Raw genomic sequence first — 17,435 nt, 5'->3', positions numbered from 1 at the left:
TCCCCCGTGGGCAACTTGTTGCCATTTGGGCCACAGTTTAGGGGTTACTGCGCTGCACACCCACACTGCGTTGCCCGCCTAGCACAGCACAGCACAGCACAGATCCCTGCAGCCTGCTGTAAACCGCGGCAAGTTTCTATATCATACGGAGGAAGACAATGAAAGATAACATTGCGTTATTCTGCTTGTGGAAATTAGGCCAGCTTGTCTTCTGCGTGATTTTCTTTCTCAAACAAATTTTGAGATGGCTTTTCCGAGACAAGATAATTGACTGAAATCAATTTGCTATAGCCGTAAACATGCACATTTGGATAATGTTATAAAGGCTGCATTTAAAAGGAAGAAGGAAAAAAAAAAAACTGAGCAAAGGTTGATTGCTCCACATCATTATCTGCAATTCAGTTCTATTACTAGTAAATTATTAACTATATTAAGCTAACTTTGTTTAAATCTGACTAGTCAAAACAAAAGCATTACTATGAAAGCATACAAGCTCTATGTTAGGCCAGAATTACACGAACTCTCTGCGTTGTCTGAAGCAAGGAAGGAAGTCAGCAGGTAATGACACCAGAGCTCTGGTGGTGTTTAATAACACAGCCTCTGCTGCTTCCCCTGACTCCACAAGCTCCCTTATGGTGCCTGGAGTTTCCAAACAGCCCCAGTCCCACCACAGCCAACTGCTAAGAACTGAAAGGTGTGTGCTTCTCGCTGGCCTGCTTCTCTACCGTGGGGCTGGAGGAATCGATGTAACGCTTCAAGCACCAGAAATCCATGCTCTACATCCCTCTGTCCATCCCAAATCCTGGAATCTCAGATTTTTCCTGGTATTTTGGCCTTACACACTGCAACCGTATCGGAACTGCAGAAGTACAAGACACACTTACAAACAACCCAGTCTGCTTCCTGCCTGGAGGTTTATAAACTGCAAAACATGTCTGCTTGAGAACTTGCCATCAAGATCCATTTGAGCCACCTTCTTATCTTGTGTAAACCCATTATTTGTTCCCAGTTTCCAATATCCTTTGATCACATCTTAAAGCTGAAGCTTCTTGCGTACTGACATTACACAAACAGGCAAATGTTAATTCAAACTACAAGTTTATTTTGGTGCATTTATCCAGCGGCTCATAACTGTGATTCATTTTATTCCAAACCTGTCCAAGGAACATGTGTTATATTTATACTCCATTAAATATGAGATTTAATGATTCTGAAGAGTTTTATATCACCAGGAAGAGCCACAGTCTTCGAAAAGGTCACGATTTATTACCAGGGTAGTACCTTCTGTGTTTTTCATGCCATTAGGCTGGCAGCAACGTGGGACCAAAGTCTATGCATGGTCTACCAAGAACTACAATGCAGGAGATGCAGAGCAGAGACAGGGACACCAAGATGACATTCATACTCCTGTACACTACCCTCACGTCCAGGCCTGGGTTACTAAGTCCTTCCCTTCACCCCCATGGCATGAGCCCCCCACCCCCAGGGCAGGAGCCCTGTCGCTCCATTGCCCTGCACATCGTGGCCCGAATGTCTCACAGCTGAACATGGGGAATGCTTCCACAAATCGGGGACTTATTTATTAAGTCCTATATCCTGCTGGACCTACAGGGCATAGGACCTTGCCTATGGCTTAACCATGACTTCCATTTTTTTTAGCAACATATTATTGTAGCAGAAACGGTAGCAGAGGTACCTGTGAGCAGCCCCTGATTTTGTGGTCGTTCCCTTTAGAGCATGGCGCTGATTTATAAGTTCAGCCTTACAGGTCCCCCACCTAACACCCCCTTAAAATTTGTAGTAAATAACGTTGTCCAAGTTAGCACCACGTATGCTACTCTCCTCATGTCTCCCTAGAAAAGCCCTCTCCGCCACAGCCTCAGCTAGAATGCCTTTTGTTTACAATTTCACCAGCTGAAAGACTCTTTTGAGAACAAAAAAAAAAAAAAAAAAAAAAGAGGGGAAAGAAAGAAAGCTGAAGAGGCCACTACGAGGATCTAATCTATGGCTAAGACCACCCCTTGACTGGCAGTCTGCATTGCCATCAGCTGTATGCATCATGAACGCATTCGGGTTTAGATCAGCTGTCTGTGCCTTCTCCCTCATTAACATTGATAAAAGCGATGGCCTCTGCCGGGCGCGCGGCATTCCACAGCATACCAGCTGCAGCTCTATCTTAATGCATCCTATGGGCTTGGAGAATTAATTAGTTCTGATAGTCACCATGTTTCAAAATGATGGCTGTCATAACCCCACAGATAAAATTACACACCCCTAGAATTTTCCACATGGCCCATTCAGACTCTCCGTAGGCCACCGTTGGCCTCCTCAGATGTATGGCACTGGAAAGATTTAACTTGCCAAACCTTTTTTTTTAAATCTTTTTGTTACGTTCCAATTAAGCCTGTGTTAATCAAAGGCAGTATTTCCCAAATATCCCCCCCCCCCCGGCCTTTCCCCAAGCCTCCTCCTAGGCAACTTGATGGTTCTTGCCCCCCTTCCTCCCACCTACAATTAGCATTCAGACGTTTCTCTTGGCAGAGCCAAAGCCTCCCTCCCCCTAGGAAGCTTTCTTCTTCTGAGCACATTTTATCTTTTCCTACCCCTCTGCAAGGTGCTTTATCCAGTTTCCAAACAAAGAGCAAAGTGACTTTCCTCAGACATGTGGAGTCTCAAACCGTATTCAGACACCCCTGGGACAGTTTTCCTGCTGTGATCGGCTCTAAAACTGAAGCCACATACAGTAAAAAGCAGCAATTTGTTTGTTTTCTGCTGCTTACTTTCAAATTACTAAGTAAGAATATTAAATTTATCTCAAGGCTGCCCTCAGCCTTGACAGTCTCTAAGACCTCCTTAACAAGGCTGCTCCCCTGAGAGAGGAGCTGAGCTGCAAGTAGGGTGGGATGTACCAGAAAAGCAGGACCAGCTTTTATTACGCAGAGCTCGTGAATGTTCAGGCTGCAATGAGTGCTCTGCTTCAAAAATAGTCATATTTCTTTTTTATTTCTTCCTCTAAAATGGTGATTTTGTCGTATGACTATTTGTGAAATGGCTGAGCTTTACATGAGTCTCTGAGAGCTCATCATATGCTCTTCAGCCATCTCTTGTTGAGAGAGCTTCATGTTCAGAAAGTTCAAGGGAATGATATACAATGCAAGTCATGTAGTCAATAATCAATTAAAAAAAAATTTAAAATGCAAGAAATTACATGGTTATCAAAACTATGTAGAGGAAGGTGAGTACTGGGGCCTACAGGAAGGATGGGGAGGGACTCTCTATCAGGGAGTGTAATGATAGGACACCCAGTAACGGCTTCAAACTGAAAGAGGGTAGATTTAGATTGGATATCAGGAAGAAATTCTTTACTGTGAGGATGGTGAGGCAGTGGAACAGGTTGCCCAGGGAAGTTGTGGATGCCCCATCCCTGGAAGTGTTCAAGGCCAGGCTGGATGGGGCTTTGAGTAACCTGGTCTAGTGGGAGGTGTCCCTGCCCGTGGCAGGGGGTTGGAACTAGATGATCTTTAAGGTCTCTTCCAACCCAAATCATTCTATGATCCCATACTGCAACCGTCACGTCGGTATCTCCACTAGTTTTTATTGACTTTTCAGACGACCTCACGCACCATATGCCTCACTCTGAGAAAGATAACTAACACATTGTAATGCTGAAATAAGTTGCAGCACAAAACATTGTTTTCAAAAACACCTCCATAAATAAACTATCGCATTTTCTCTGGTTGGTTGACATTTTCAGCATAGAAATAGAAGGAGCAACTCAGAGAGAGTCAGTAGGTGGATGAAGAAAGTAAAAAGGCAACCAGCTCACATCTACTTAAAGTAGGAGCATCCAGTCCAGGAATGCAATAGGAGAGCGGAGGAAGGCATGAGTGTGTGCCACAGCACATGGTATTTGCAGTATTACAGCACACACAATGACTCTTACTAATGTTTTTCACCGGGCTGCTTGCAACCTGAAAGTTTTCAGAGGTACAAGGGTGACTGGCAGCTGAGACAGGCAGCATCCAAGTGGCCGTTGTATCCCCAGGGAGGCTTGGCTGGGCTCCTCCATGTCAAATTGATCCCAGCTTTCAGGTGTATCCATGCCCACTGTCACTCCCACATTCCTTGCTCTCACTTCCCTCACCTGTATCAACATTATTGTGAAAAAATCCAAGGGAACCAACTCCACAGACGCGTTTGCATTTTGATATATGTCATCTAGGGCTTCCAAAATTTTCACCTTCTTGTAGGAACCAAAGAGTACCAAGACCTCTCCACCACTCCACAGCAGGACACAGAAAGAGGCACAGCACAAAGCTAAAATAAAATATCCTGCTAAAGCCAGGAAAGAGTAGGAAATGCAAGAGCACAAAGGTCTCAGCTGAGCTGTATAAGCAACAAGATAACGAAAATGTGACAGCTTGCCACCACCACCCTGGAGGAGGACAGCCCCAGAAACACACGGGCTGGACAGCCGGGACAGGATACAAACATGTCAAGGGCAGGAGCTGGAGGACGGCCAAGACAAAAGTCGGCAGGGACGCGGCGATGCGCAGGGTAGCACACTGACAGGTCAAATCCCCAGCGGGGATGCCAGAGGTGTGCAGACCCCGCGGCACTCTGTGCTCCGGGCACCGGCAGGGGAAGGGGAGGGCGGACGTGGGTCCCAACCTGCAGAAACCACCACCATCATGTTTCTAGAAGCAAAGGGGGAAACCGGGCAGACAGGGCTTCCTGCCCATGCCAACAGCACACTAACACAGACAACAGCGCTGGAGCCAGTGGCTGGCCAGTACCTCAGACACTGGCCAGGCCACCAAGGCAACCTCCTCACAAGCAAAGCACTATGCCAGGTTCCTGGCTGGCTGATGGGTACGCTGCCACACTGCACAGGCCGCTTCGAGCACCGAGTGCCACCTTCCCACCCCCCAAATCCCTGAGGAGCCCCATCCTCTGAGCCAGGTGATGTATTAGCCTGTATTTCTGCCCAGAGTGGGGCAGGAGCTGGCACCAGGCAGAGTTATAGTTAGCGCCCGGCACAGTCTGTATTTAACCCCCACGAATGAGGAAAATCCTTATCACCAACACGAGGAACGTGTGGCCGGTCCCTCCAGCTGGTCCCTCCTGGTTAGCGGGGAGGCTGCCCTCCAACACGAAGGGAGAGGAAGGAAAGGGAAGAAGGGTTTACTTCACACAAATGCCTATACGCGAGGTAAGAGCAGATAACAAGAGAGCTGATGTGTGTTGCTTTTTATCTCGATCTACAGGACAGGAAAGGGACATGCTTGATTTACTGCTCCTTTCATCACTGCCCTGTCTGAAGTGGCAACAGGCAAGAAACCCATCTGACCTCAAGCCGCTGCCGAAGCTGTCAGCTCCTGCCGTCACACACACAGGGACCCGGCAAACGTGTTTTGCCCGGGTAGTGCAGACCCTGCCCAGACCACCTGCCCACGCTCCAGCAAGACATGGCTGTAGAAGAGGGAGGAGAAGTTTTACTCCCAGACATCCCACAGAGGGCAGGATGCAGCCACGGGCTACCATTACACGGGAGAGAAGATCCTCCAGGATTCTGCTCTTTTGGAGAAAAACCCGAGACATTCCTTCCACCAGCCCAAATTGTATGCAAAACCAAAGATGAAAGGCCTTGACCTCAGAAAAGAGAAACGGCACTTCTCAGGGCCATATGTACCGTCAGCACGTACATCACAGCCCCTGGCTGCTATCTTGTCAGCGTAAACAAGAAATGATTTACTTTCCTCATTGTATAGCAGAAAGGAACAGAATCTGATGAGCATGCAGGAAACACCTTGCCCTGCCACCTCCTACCAGCAATTTTGCAGTACTCAGAACATATAACAAAAGTAGATGAATTTGTGTGTTTTATGTGTATCACCACTGATTTCTTTAGGAAAACAATAGGGAGTTCAAGATAATAGTTTGTAACTGCATCAAATGTTACATTTGCGGTCTAAAGGTGAATGCAGCATCTAGCCATTACTATAAATAGGAACCTGGGAGAAAGCACTATGTTTACAGCCACTGTAGACTCTTCAAAAACCTAACCTACCTTCAAGGCACAATTTTGTATCAAGGCACCCTTATGGAGTGCCTTCAAATGGCTGAAAAATTATAATGTCAGGGGCAAAAAGCAAAGCTGACAAACTAGAGGCAGCCAGATTATTAGGTATTTTAGACATAAGAGAGGTTGCCCTTAAAAGACTGACCAGAGCAGCAGCAAAGAGCAGCACTAGGAAAGAGCTGAACAACTCTGAGAAGAAACAGTCTTGCTTCTGGCAAATCAAAATGTCTGTCTACTCATCCCTCCGAATCATATGCAAGTAACACAGCTGAGTTAATTTTCCTCTGCTTAGCTCCAGGAAATCAGTAAAAATTACTCAACAAAAATAGCCAAAAAAAAAAAAATCCCCCTTTTTATCCAGCTAACCAAAGCGGGAAGATGTTCTTTTGGCCTCCTGAGATAAAGTCAGTGGTATTTCTCCCAGGACTACATTCAGGGGACCCACCCTTACGTTATTAGGGCTGATAAGCCAACTTCTAGAGATCCTTTGCTTTGCCTTAGATCAGCTGAGCAAATGTAACGATAACAAGCGCAGCAGTTACTCCAGTCCCCTACCCGTGCCCACCTAAAAGAAGAAAACATCTTCTATCATCACAGTTCAGTGTCCTTGGTTTTGTACTGACAACAGCTTCAGAGAAAGGGATAAACGAACAGAGCCCCACCAGGATATCCTGTCATTCAGTTAGGAAGGGTTTATTCAGCTTTGCAGTGAAAACTTTCAGCAAAGACCCTGCATTTTGGAATTTTTCCTGCCTGCAGGCAAGCTTCACATGCTGTATCCTTCACTCATTTTCCTTCAGAAAGGCAAGAGTCCCGTTAAACTATTTGCCTAAGAATGCAGAAGAAACAGCAGCTCTAACAAACGATCCCTTTACGTCAAAATTTTAGTTCTTCTGTCTGGAGGGCTCTGAAGGAAAAAACCCAAATTCTTTACAATGGAAAAAAATCCAGTTTTTTTATTCTTCTTGGCTTTTTTGACTGCAGTGAAACCGTGTTTGACATCACAAGGCCCAGATGAGGTAAGAAGCAGCTTTTTATTCAAGTAATGAATTATTATGTGTCTGTATTGCACTATGGGGCAGGGGCTCTTTCACTGTCACAGAGAGACTGGTTACCAGATACTGTAGCTGATAGAAGAAAAACCCACTTTAACAGTCACTGATGCCATAGGACACTGAATTATAAACCAAGAGCTGTGTAATTCAGTCCCCTGAAATAACAGAAATGCATCTGTTTATTTCACATGAGAATTTGGCTCAAATGATGTTTCATGAGTACGCTGAAAATGTCTCTAAAAAATGGCAAACATGGCAAAAGACTGTAGCTGACTTACTCATCAAAAGCAACAAAAGAAAACCATTGGAATTTTTGATAAGTCATATGAAAGCAGAAATTTTTCGCTAGTGAAAATTATCTGCTCTACTAACCACAAGGAGGAAAAGCTATTTCAGATAGGTGGGGAAAAAATTCTAAGGAACTGAGCTATTGGAAGTAATTGTAAAAAGTTATAAATTTAAGTAAAAGAGTTGTAGACTTTTGAGGAAGCAGTGCATTTGTCATGTACAAATCCTATGGATCTGTGGAATTTCACAAAATCTGTTTTCACCACCCTTGTAGAAAGGCAGAAAGTATTGGGTTGAAAACCTGAATCAGGAGTTCAACAGCGATACATTAACTCACTTAAACTGTCTCACAACATGAGGCTTTAAATTACTGCGTTCTGGAGAAAAAACACTCGTGGAAGAGGAAACAAAAGGATGGGAAGAAACTGTGGAGGGCAAAAAAAGAGGCAAGACACTCAGTTTTGTTTTAAATGGAAAAATACTTTGAAAACTACAAATAAGTACTGGGAAAGGTGTTATCTTATTCTGTCTCTAGAAAAGAGCTGCTAACAAATCACCTTTCTTCTATTCTCCATAACAGCAAAAAAGGAAAATGAAGAAATGGGAGAAAGTGGAAATAACTACACAATTTAAAAAAAAAAAATAGTTTTTTATAACTGGTAGTAGAGAAAGGATATAACCTATTTTTATTTCGATTTTACCTTTTCAAAATCTCCTTGAATTTTGTTGTTCTAAAAATGAAATGTTGGGGGAGAGAACTTTTATGCTAACTTTTTTATAAGAACTTCTTTTTATGAGAACTTTTGTAGTGAGATAATTTCCGCCACTCCTGAACCTTAATATCCTACAAGCCCAGACTCTTAATGGCTGACCCCGAGCACCTGCAAGGTCTTCAGTAGCATATATGGTTAAAGATTCAGAAAAACCAGCAAACACTCCAAGTTTATGATTCTTCAACATTGACAGTATTGGTTTGACTCAGTGGAAATACTCATAGAAGTTACGCTGCCTGGACTGTGTGTTTGTGCTGTGTTGGTTCTTGCTCTGGTGCGTGAGTCATCTCTCATTAAGGATGGGCCATTGTGATGGCTGTGCTGCTGCTGAGCACCGCGTGGTTTAAAGGGCCTGAAGTGTTCAAGCCCCCTCGTGTTGGTGCCTGGTGAGGTGGTTTTGGACGGGAAGCAAGGTGTAGAGGAGCTCCGGTTTGAGTTTTTGCGGGCCACCTTAGACCTGAAGCCCAAAGAGCTGGGTCAGTCCACTGTCCCACCAGCGCCGGGCTCTGCTGGGAGGGCAGGGAGGCTGCTGGGTCTGCTCAGCGTGGCACTGCTTGTCACTGCTTTGCCAAGTGTCTGAGCGAGTTGTATCCACATTATACTCACATCTGGAAAAAGGTCTCATTTTTATTTATTATGAAATGCATCCACACAACAGTAAGAGGTTTCACTACCCAAATATAACTACTGTACCTGAACATTGCCCAAAAATCAGATTTCAACAGTACATTTGGAAAGACTAAAATTTGAAGGCTAAATAGATGTTGAAATATACTTATAAGCTGCGTGATGACTATAAAGCGAAGTCCCTCAGAGCTCATGCAACTAAATCTCCTTATCAGTGTCTGCGATACATCCTTACAGTCTTCACTAGGGAAACTTGCTGCTATCACTAACGCTGAAGGAAGGATAACTAACATGGGGAGAAATCGCTGGGGTGAGGTCTTCATCCAGGACTACTGGGCTGTGGCACATATAGAAATCCTGCCCAAGGTGCCAGTGTACTCACCTAGGCCAACTGTGAGCTTCTGCAATGAGGCTGCAGCATCCTACATGTGCCCAGAAGGTCCAACGCTACCTGGATGGCACAGGGTTGCACGTCCACATATGTTGTTTGGGAACCCCTGGACAGAAATACTGCAGGATATCCATTGAGCAACACATGGTGGCACTGCAATGGGCTCCATCCTTGGAAGTGATGGCTTGGAACAGACCCTAGATAGCAAATGACCTGAAGCTCCTGCTGTGATGCTGCTGCACAAAGGGTTAATGGTCAATTTTCCGAGGTGGGAGACAAAGATGACCTTGCAGGGTGAGTGCACAGGAATTGCCTAGACAGGCCAGGTCTGACACTCCCCACTCAGGAGGGCCATTGCCAAACTGAGCAGACTCCAGAGGAAAGCTGGGGAATGACTGGGAAACTGGATTCGTAGCAGGGAATTCAAGAAATGCTATTTATTTAGGTGCACAAAGGAACTGTACTTTGATCTCAGACTGTAAGTATTCATAGGAAGGGACTAGTAAACTTGGTAGGAGAATGGCTTCCTACCTGTTGTGCAAACTACAGAGGAGCAATAGCTGGAAACGGAGGCAAAACCATCGCAGGCAAATCAAGACAAAAGCAACATACCACGGATTGTTTCTCCACAACTGATCATTTCCAAATCAAATGAATGCTTTCTAAAAGATCTTCTTGTTCATGCAAGAAGCTCCATTATCCTCTACTATGCTCCTCTGGTATAATTGTCCTTCCAGCTTTATAATCTGGGAAGCTATTTAAAAAGTCCATAGACAACTATTAACATATTTATGTATTTTCAAATGGGTGGTGCTGCTAGAACTGGCCCCTACATATATGCGCGCACACACACGCACACAGTGGGCAGGTACAGCTTTTCAAGATAAACATTAAGCATTTCCTCACGCTGGCAACGATTCAGACGTTGCCTTAATTGACTACTTGAGGGCTTAATTGAAATCCCATTCAGAGAGTTCACATCAATTCTACTGTGCCAGACAGGAAGCCTGTCGTGGTCAATATTGCTCAAGTCAGTTAAGACCACCTAAATGGGTCCATACTTAGGGAACAGTGGATAAATCTTGGAATAGAAAATGGAGCACTTCACAGCGCTTCCTCTCCAAGAATGATAATTTCATTCATTAATTTTGTTGGTTTTTAAAGATCATGTTTTGCATTAGATCATTTCTCACCATTTGTGAATTATGAACTTACTTCTACGAATACTCACAAGGAAGAAAAAATATGAGGCCAACAGTAGGTAGAGTTCAGCAAAGATTTTTTGCGTTAAAATAGGTCAACTGTTTTAGTAGTAGGAAACAGACACTATTTTTGGTATACAGATACTTTCAAATCTATGAATTCTACAACCACAAAATACAATGCCACTGCTGTGACAATACCCTAAGCCTTTTCTCCTTTATGCCACCTTCTCAAGTCATTGGTCAGATTTGCATTCTTGAAACTGGGACCTCCACAGCAAGGGGCACGTGCCCTCAGCATTTGAGCTAGAGGCCTATTACGGCCAGGTTTCCCAAGATGGGCTGGTTCCTTCTGTGGCTTTCTCTAGGTGAAAAAAGAGGAGGCTGCACTTCTCAGTGTGCTCTGGTGGGGTCAGGCCCGTCACTCCTACCAGATTTCAATGCAAAGCCAGACGTCATTGTTTTACGCCAATTGGAAAATACCAGCCATAATCCTCTAATTCAGTACAAGCGGTGCTGATAATATGAAACCTGCCTTTTGAGAGGAACAAAGGTTTGTGCTGTGCTCTGTGTGCACAGAGCCACGAGCGACTTCCTCCACACCTTATGTTTAGTTTTGCCATTGAATGGAGGAGGAACTTGCCGGCACTTGTCTTTCTCCATCCTGCTTTGGGCTCGTGAGGCAATTTCAGAACTAACGCTCTGTAGGCTGATGCTGCGTCGGTAACCCGGCTTCTAAGTCTGCTGAACTTAGCATTTGTTGATAAAGCATTCTTAGGAGAAATATGACACTTAGAAGGGTTTATCCTGCAGTGCTTGGACATATTTTGTGAAGACAGGACTATCACAAAGCCCTAATATGTGGTCTGTTACCTAGCTTAGCTCCAGAGCAGGGAGCTCCTGCTGAACAAGGTAGAGCTTGTGGCTGTGAGCAAGAACAAAGCTGTTAAATTTGTCGTTTTTCAGCAATGCCACTGGGGGCAGAGTTAAACCAACTCAAAGAACTTTTTCCTTCCTTTTAATTAATCTTCTCCTGTTACAGATGAAGAAGCAATGTGACCAAAAGCTGCTCGTTCGAATGAAAACAGAATGCGTACCTTGCTCTTTAAACCTCAAAACCCAGTGCCCTGCTGGTTACACCAAAATTACCAATGGGACTGGGATACCAGACTGCAGGTATCTCTTCTGTCAGACCTTCTCTCTGTGAATATTGTTCTCCATTAATTAGAAAACGTTAATTCATATTAAAAATGTCATATTTTATGCAATTTTTGTAAGGAACGTTTACCATTGGCTTCACCAACTCCAGAACTCAAGTTTCACTCAGAGTAGTTCACGCCCAGCTAATCAGCAAATGGTATAAGAGAAAAATAAACATTTCTATTGAAGGCCTATCTGATTTTCTTTTGAGTGATATCATAAAATCACTTCCTTGTTTATTCTGCATATTGATATGAATGATATATAAATATCATATGATAAATGTATATTAACATATAAATTATGTCTTTATATTATTCATATCATATTATCATATATATATTATCATACAAAATCATACAGATTTTTCAAACTGCCAGACTGGGGAGCTGTGGGGGGGTGAAGGGCAGGAAGAAATATCTCAAAACAAATATGAAATCTTGTCTTTAAGATTAAAAAAAAAAAAAAAGAAAAGCAGTATTTTAGGGAAAATGTAACTATTTTGAGCTTACCTAACATTTAAAAAATCTTGACAGTAAATAAATTTTAAAACACTATTTCAAAGCAAAACTTAGAGAAAATTTCTGCGTGTAGGTTGCAGAAATTAAATAAAATTAAAAAAAAGATAAATATACTCTGCAAAAGAAACAGCTCCAGGATCTTTTTAGACCTTGGTGTTCAATGTATGTTTTAATGAAGAAAAAAAAGCCAGATCAATACAACTAAGCTTAAAATGCTCTTGTCTGACACTGAAAGGAGGTTAAGAATTTCATTTTTCCCCACAGGAGGCTTTTAAGTAGTTTAAAGCAGCTTCAACTTCTTTTCCTCAGGTATTATCTAGAAATTAAAACACACGTACTTTCTTTTCCGGGATGTCGGCATCACTGTATGAAGGAATTTGAACAACCTGAATGCTGCGAGGGACACTGGGGCCCAGATTGTATGGGTAAGCTCACTTTTTTTTTTTTTTAATAGAATTTGAGTAGAAGTAAAGCAGTGATTTTTCTTACTTTCAGAAACTATTGCCATGAGAAGATTGCTCCGCAGAGCTTATTATAGGAGTAGAAATAAACAGCAGTTTTCAGCCAAAACTTAGAGGATTTAGAGAAAAACACATATTCAAAGCTTCATTTAAAGAAGAAAAATACATAGAAAAATTCAAAAAACTCAGGGAAACCCCTTGGTTTTGAGATTTTCAAAACAAATCATTTCAATTCAATGCTTGCAAAATGACTTTTCGTTTGGGAGGATCCCCACAACAGTTTAAAAATTAAAATTTTCAAACCACAAATTTAAATGTTTCATTTTGGGTCAAAAATACCCTCATCTGAGTCTGAAATATCTCCAAATCTCTTTAATTCTTTACTTTTTGATGCAAGGACGGTCTTTTCTTTTAGCTCAACTTGAAACAGTTTTTTCCTCTGAGTTTTTTGAACCTCCAGCAAAAGCTAAAGGCCATTACTGGAGCAGGGGTAATCAGGAGTGCCTCTCTTCCCGCTGCCCCTTCCTCAGGAAAAGCCTTTCAGCATCCCCACAAGTGCATCAAACCTCAGGCTATCGAGGCTGGGCATCAAGACCCTCTGAGGAAGTTTCCCTGCCCAGATAGAGCATTTCCTTCTCTAGTTAATGGGGTCAAGGTCTGGTTCAATATCTGTGAAGTCCTTTTGTCCGCAAAATATAATTATAGCCCAAGCTATGATTTAAATGCCAGTCATTTATCTACTTAAGCAAAATAGTCAAACCCCAGCTTATAGCTACTTCTATAGAAAAGATAGCCAAACAGCAGAGGTCATAGTGTGTGGTCATGTCTTCTGAAGATAACCACTTGTGTGGTGATTTACCACCTTTCAACCAAATGCAGCCTAAGTGAACCGGTAGGAGGAAGGCAATGCTACAAGTGATCATCAACCCCTAATTCAGGGTGCTCTGGGAAGGCCACATTAGGGGCATCGGTATTTCTAGAGAGGGACAGAGCTCGCTGCCCCCAAGCCGGAGCCCTGCCTTCAACACTGCAGGTAGGAGGCTGCAGAGGCAAGGAAGGCCTCTCTTCCTTCAGACAAACTTCCTGGCCCCAAAAAGCAAAGAATCAAGGTCTCAGCATTGTTTCTGCTGTCATTCGGGGGAAGAAAATAGCTCTTTGCATTATCGCAATCTCTCTAAGAACATACGGCATGCCTTGAAATGTTTGGAGGAAAGACGGTCCTTCCTGAGGCCAGAGAAAAATCCCTGACTAGGTGTTTACTTCACATTTTGCATCTGATGGCAATGACAAAATTAGGTCTTAAATAGCACTCTGGCTTCCTTAAACGATAGCACACGCTGAAACACAAAGTGTGAATGAAAGGTCTTGTCCCCTTCCCTCCCCACGAAGTAAGGGGAAGATGGGCTTCAGTAGGAGCTACTCCCTATCCTAGCTCTGGGCAAATATTTGCATGGCTCCAAAGAAAAGCCTGGGTACCAACTGAAAGGTGTGTGTTATTGGGCAACTGAATAGAAAGCACTGTAATAAAGAAAAAAAAAGTGAAAGGGAAAAAATAAAGGCCAAGAGGAAAGATAATAAACCTAATTCCATCAAATTATACGTCCAAAATACATCATCTTTACAAGTTCTACCCACTGCTTCAGCACGCCGGGAGTCAGATGAAGAGAAGGAATCCAACAGGCTGCATTTAAAAACACTTGGGAAGTGCTGAATTAAACTCTATGAGACAAAAACCCAATAGATTTAAGCTTTTTTGGCCTAGGTATAAAGATTTGGCCTTTGGTCTCTAACGGCTGTAAGAGCTAAGCAGAAGCATCTCTCTCTTGCTACTTTTCAAAAAACATCCTCAACAAAAGCAAAGGTCTTGCTCCCCTCCAGAACCGGGGTGGCGGCAGGTGACTGTGCCAGCATCACTGCCATCGCCGCTCTCTTCTGCAGCCCCGTCGGCCAGGGGAAGCATTTTATCTGCCTGACCAAACTCGTACAACAATATGGTAATTTGCTAAACTTCTGATAAAGCTGTCCCTTGGTGGTGGTATCAAAACAAGAGACAAGAGGATAGCGAAGACAAGGGGAAGTGTAATGAATATCAACTGCAAAAAACCTGTTTTGTCAGCAATTTTAAAGTATACTTCCCTAGAATTTATACCATAAACTGAGTTTTCTCGTGATTTCTCTATCTTTGCGCATTCAATAAAAACACCAGTGCCGTTAAAACTGTTCCCACTCAGAGCAAATATTAAACAGTTTGCACCTGCGTCAGTCCTAAAGATGAGATATAGCTATTGCATGGTAGCCAGAAATCAAGACTCACAAAAAGCCACTTTAAAGATTAAAGTATATGTATTTATTACTTCACCTCATTTCTGGTTATTTCATCTCAGTTCTTAATAAATCTTTTTATTTCAGCATGTATGAGAGAAACTCAACTAAATATTTCATCTTTAAATTTATTGGTTTTTCACAAGAAGCTTACTCAGATCCAACAGACTTTACAGACTCATCATTAAGGAATAAATTAAGAAATATTAACAGATTGGTATAAAGCCAAAGCCTTCACTAAAGTTAGGTGTATACGTATACGCATCCACTTACTTGCTCATCACTCTGTCCAAATCAAATTGATTTTCATGAAAACTTCCACATTACTTAAACACTCTAAATCAGGATTACGTTACTCAATGGGAGAACAGATCCAGCGCTGCCCATCTCCACCCACACAGAACAAACTGAGACTCTTTATAAGCGATAAATCTCCCAGTAGAGTACAGCAGAGAACCTGTGAGGGCAGTAGGAGTTTGATACATTTAGATACCGCCTGCATCAGGATTACGGTACCTAATGGGAACTCCTGTTACGGGAAGGAAGGGCTTATGGAGGGGAGTTACTAAATCATTTCCACGGAGAGGCTGAACAACTGTAAAATATGAGGATATCCCAAAAGGGGGAAAAAAAAAATAACAGAACAATCTAACTAAAAATTACTGTAACGTGCATTTCCTACAGGCAACCTTTCAGCACAAAATTGAATGCTGAAATATTTCAGCCAAAGTTTAAACTATTTTGATTTGGAAATAAGGTAATTGTTTCTTATCCTCTCCTGTGGGGTGGGGTTTTTGGTCAGGCTCTGTCTCACCTGGTATATCACTGCCTGTAATCATGGTTTTATCTCCAGAGGATCTGAAGAGCATAGCACATCTTTGGCAGACAAGTTTTACTAGTGATCACACCCATTCATTGTACAGAAATGGGTTATGAGATACCCAAATTTCAATTTCCAAGAGCATTTGAATCAAATATCACAGTCTTTCTGGAGGTAGCGGGCGAAATGAAAAACTTTCCACGTAAAGGAAATGCAATTTGTGGGTGAAAGGAAGAGGCTTATTTAAACTCTGATTGAGCATCAAATATTGTTCTGACAGCAAATTTTCAGTCAGAGTTGTATTAACCAACAGAAGAAGTGGTCAGGCAAACTCCACTTGTATCAAAAAAGTTAACAGTTTAGTGTGTTTGCACATAGAGGTTCATCAGCAGGGACAAAATTAATATGGTACTTTAGAATAATAAAACTATTTTTGGTACAAGCTATTGATTACAATCACTAGCTTAAGTTCCCATATTAGAGACGGTGATGGTCTCTACTGAAGCTGAGATTCTAGTGAAGAGAACAGCAAAATATCAGCAGTCACTCAAGATCCCTGTCTGGCCTAAAACCCTGCAGCCTCCAACTTCCGTCACCCCTAACATGCAGGGGGAACACGTAAGGGTCAGAGCAAGCTGAGTAATGGCTTAGCGTTGTCATTTGAGAGAGTTGGGGTTATACAACCTGCAGAAGAGAGGGCTCCGGGGAGATCTTCAGATCTTCCAGTATCTGAAGCGAGCCTACAGGAAAGATGCGGAGTGACTCTATCAGGGATTGTAGTAATAGGACAAGGGGTAATGGATTCAAACTGGAAGAGGGTAGCTTTAGATTAGATATTAGGAAGACATTCTTTACTGTGAGTGTGGTGAGGCAGTGGAACAGGTTGCCCAGAGAAGCTGTGGATGCCCCATCCCTGGAAGTGTTCAAGGCCAGGTTGGATGGGGCTTTGAGCAGCCTGGTCTAGTGGGAGGTGTCCCTGCCCATGGCAGGGGGGCTGGAACTAGATGATCTTTAAGGTCCCTTCCAACACAAACCATTCTGTGATTCTGTGATTTCTAGCCTGTCCGGGAGGAGCTGCATCACCATGCAACAGGAGAGGACGCTGCTCCCAGGGTATAAATGGGGATGGAACGTGCACTTGTCAGGTACATCCCCCTTCTTTTAACAACAGCATATAAGCTCTGCTAAGAAATAATGCATGTTATGTGGTATAAATATATTAAAAAGAAAGTATTTCAGAAATAGCAGAGATGATCTGCTTGGAGTTCATTTTTTGCTTGGTTTGTACTAATCTTCACACTATTATTTCTACAGACTTGAGCATGTTTGGGTGATATTATTAAAGAGCTCTTCCATCTTGTCTTTCGGAAACAGGTGGTTTGAGTTCCTCTGTTTTTAAGACTGTGCTATTACTTATGATTTTTTGCCCTAATTAGAAAGGACTTGTACTTGGGACTAATACTCTCAATATAATGTTTGTTTGCTGAAAGTGCAATGTGCAGTGCTTACTAACTTCAGCCAAAAAAGATTTTTTTAAAAAACAACTCCAATGAATCTTTTTTAGCTCCCCCTCTACTGGTTAATCTTTCCATTATACCAAAAGCACATCTTCTGGAGACATGTAAGAAAGAGACAGAGTGAGAAGTAGTCATAAAATACAACCTAACAATTGTAAGAATGATTTAGGCATTAA

At 42.7% G+C, this 17,435-nt stretch overlaps 1 protein-coding gene across 7 annotated transcripts in view; it reads left to right on the top strand.

The window, feature by feature from the left end:
- The first annotated feature begins 6,847 nt into the window (after positions 1–6,847).
- Positions 6,848–17,435, top strand: part of STAB2 (stabilin 2) — an 88,903-nt gene continuing 78,315 nt past the window's right edge. For all 7 annotated transcript variants that reach the window (XR_012586328.1, XR_012586329.1, XM_074581496.1 and 4 more), the window contains exons 1-4: positions 6,848–7,101; positions 11,461–11,594; positions 12,449–12,564; positions 16,802–16,887. Coding sequence is in view for 5 of the 7 variants with exons in the window: in XM_074581496.1 (XP_074437597.1) it covers positions 7,018–7,101; positions 11,461–11,594; positions 12,449–12,564; positions 16,802–16,887 (420 nt within the window). In the remaining 2 variants the exon portion in view is untranslated. The remainder of the gene's footprint in view (positions 7,102–11,460; positions 11,595–12,448; positions 12,565–16,801; positions 16,888–17,435) is intronic.

The sequence above is a fragment of the Larus michahellis genome, chromosome 1 (assembly GCF_964199755.1).
Source record: "Larus michahellis chromosome 1, bLarMic1.1, whole genome shotgun sequence".
Classification (NCBI taxonomy): domain Eukaryota; kingdom Metazoa; phylum Chordata; class Aves; order Charadriiformes; family Laridae; genus Larus; species Larus michahellis.
Note: the sequence above shows the minus strand (reverse complement) of the source record. Positions and strands in the feature narration are given on the sequence as shown.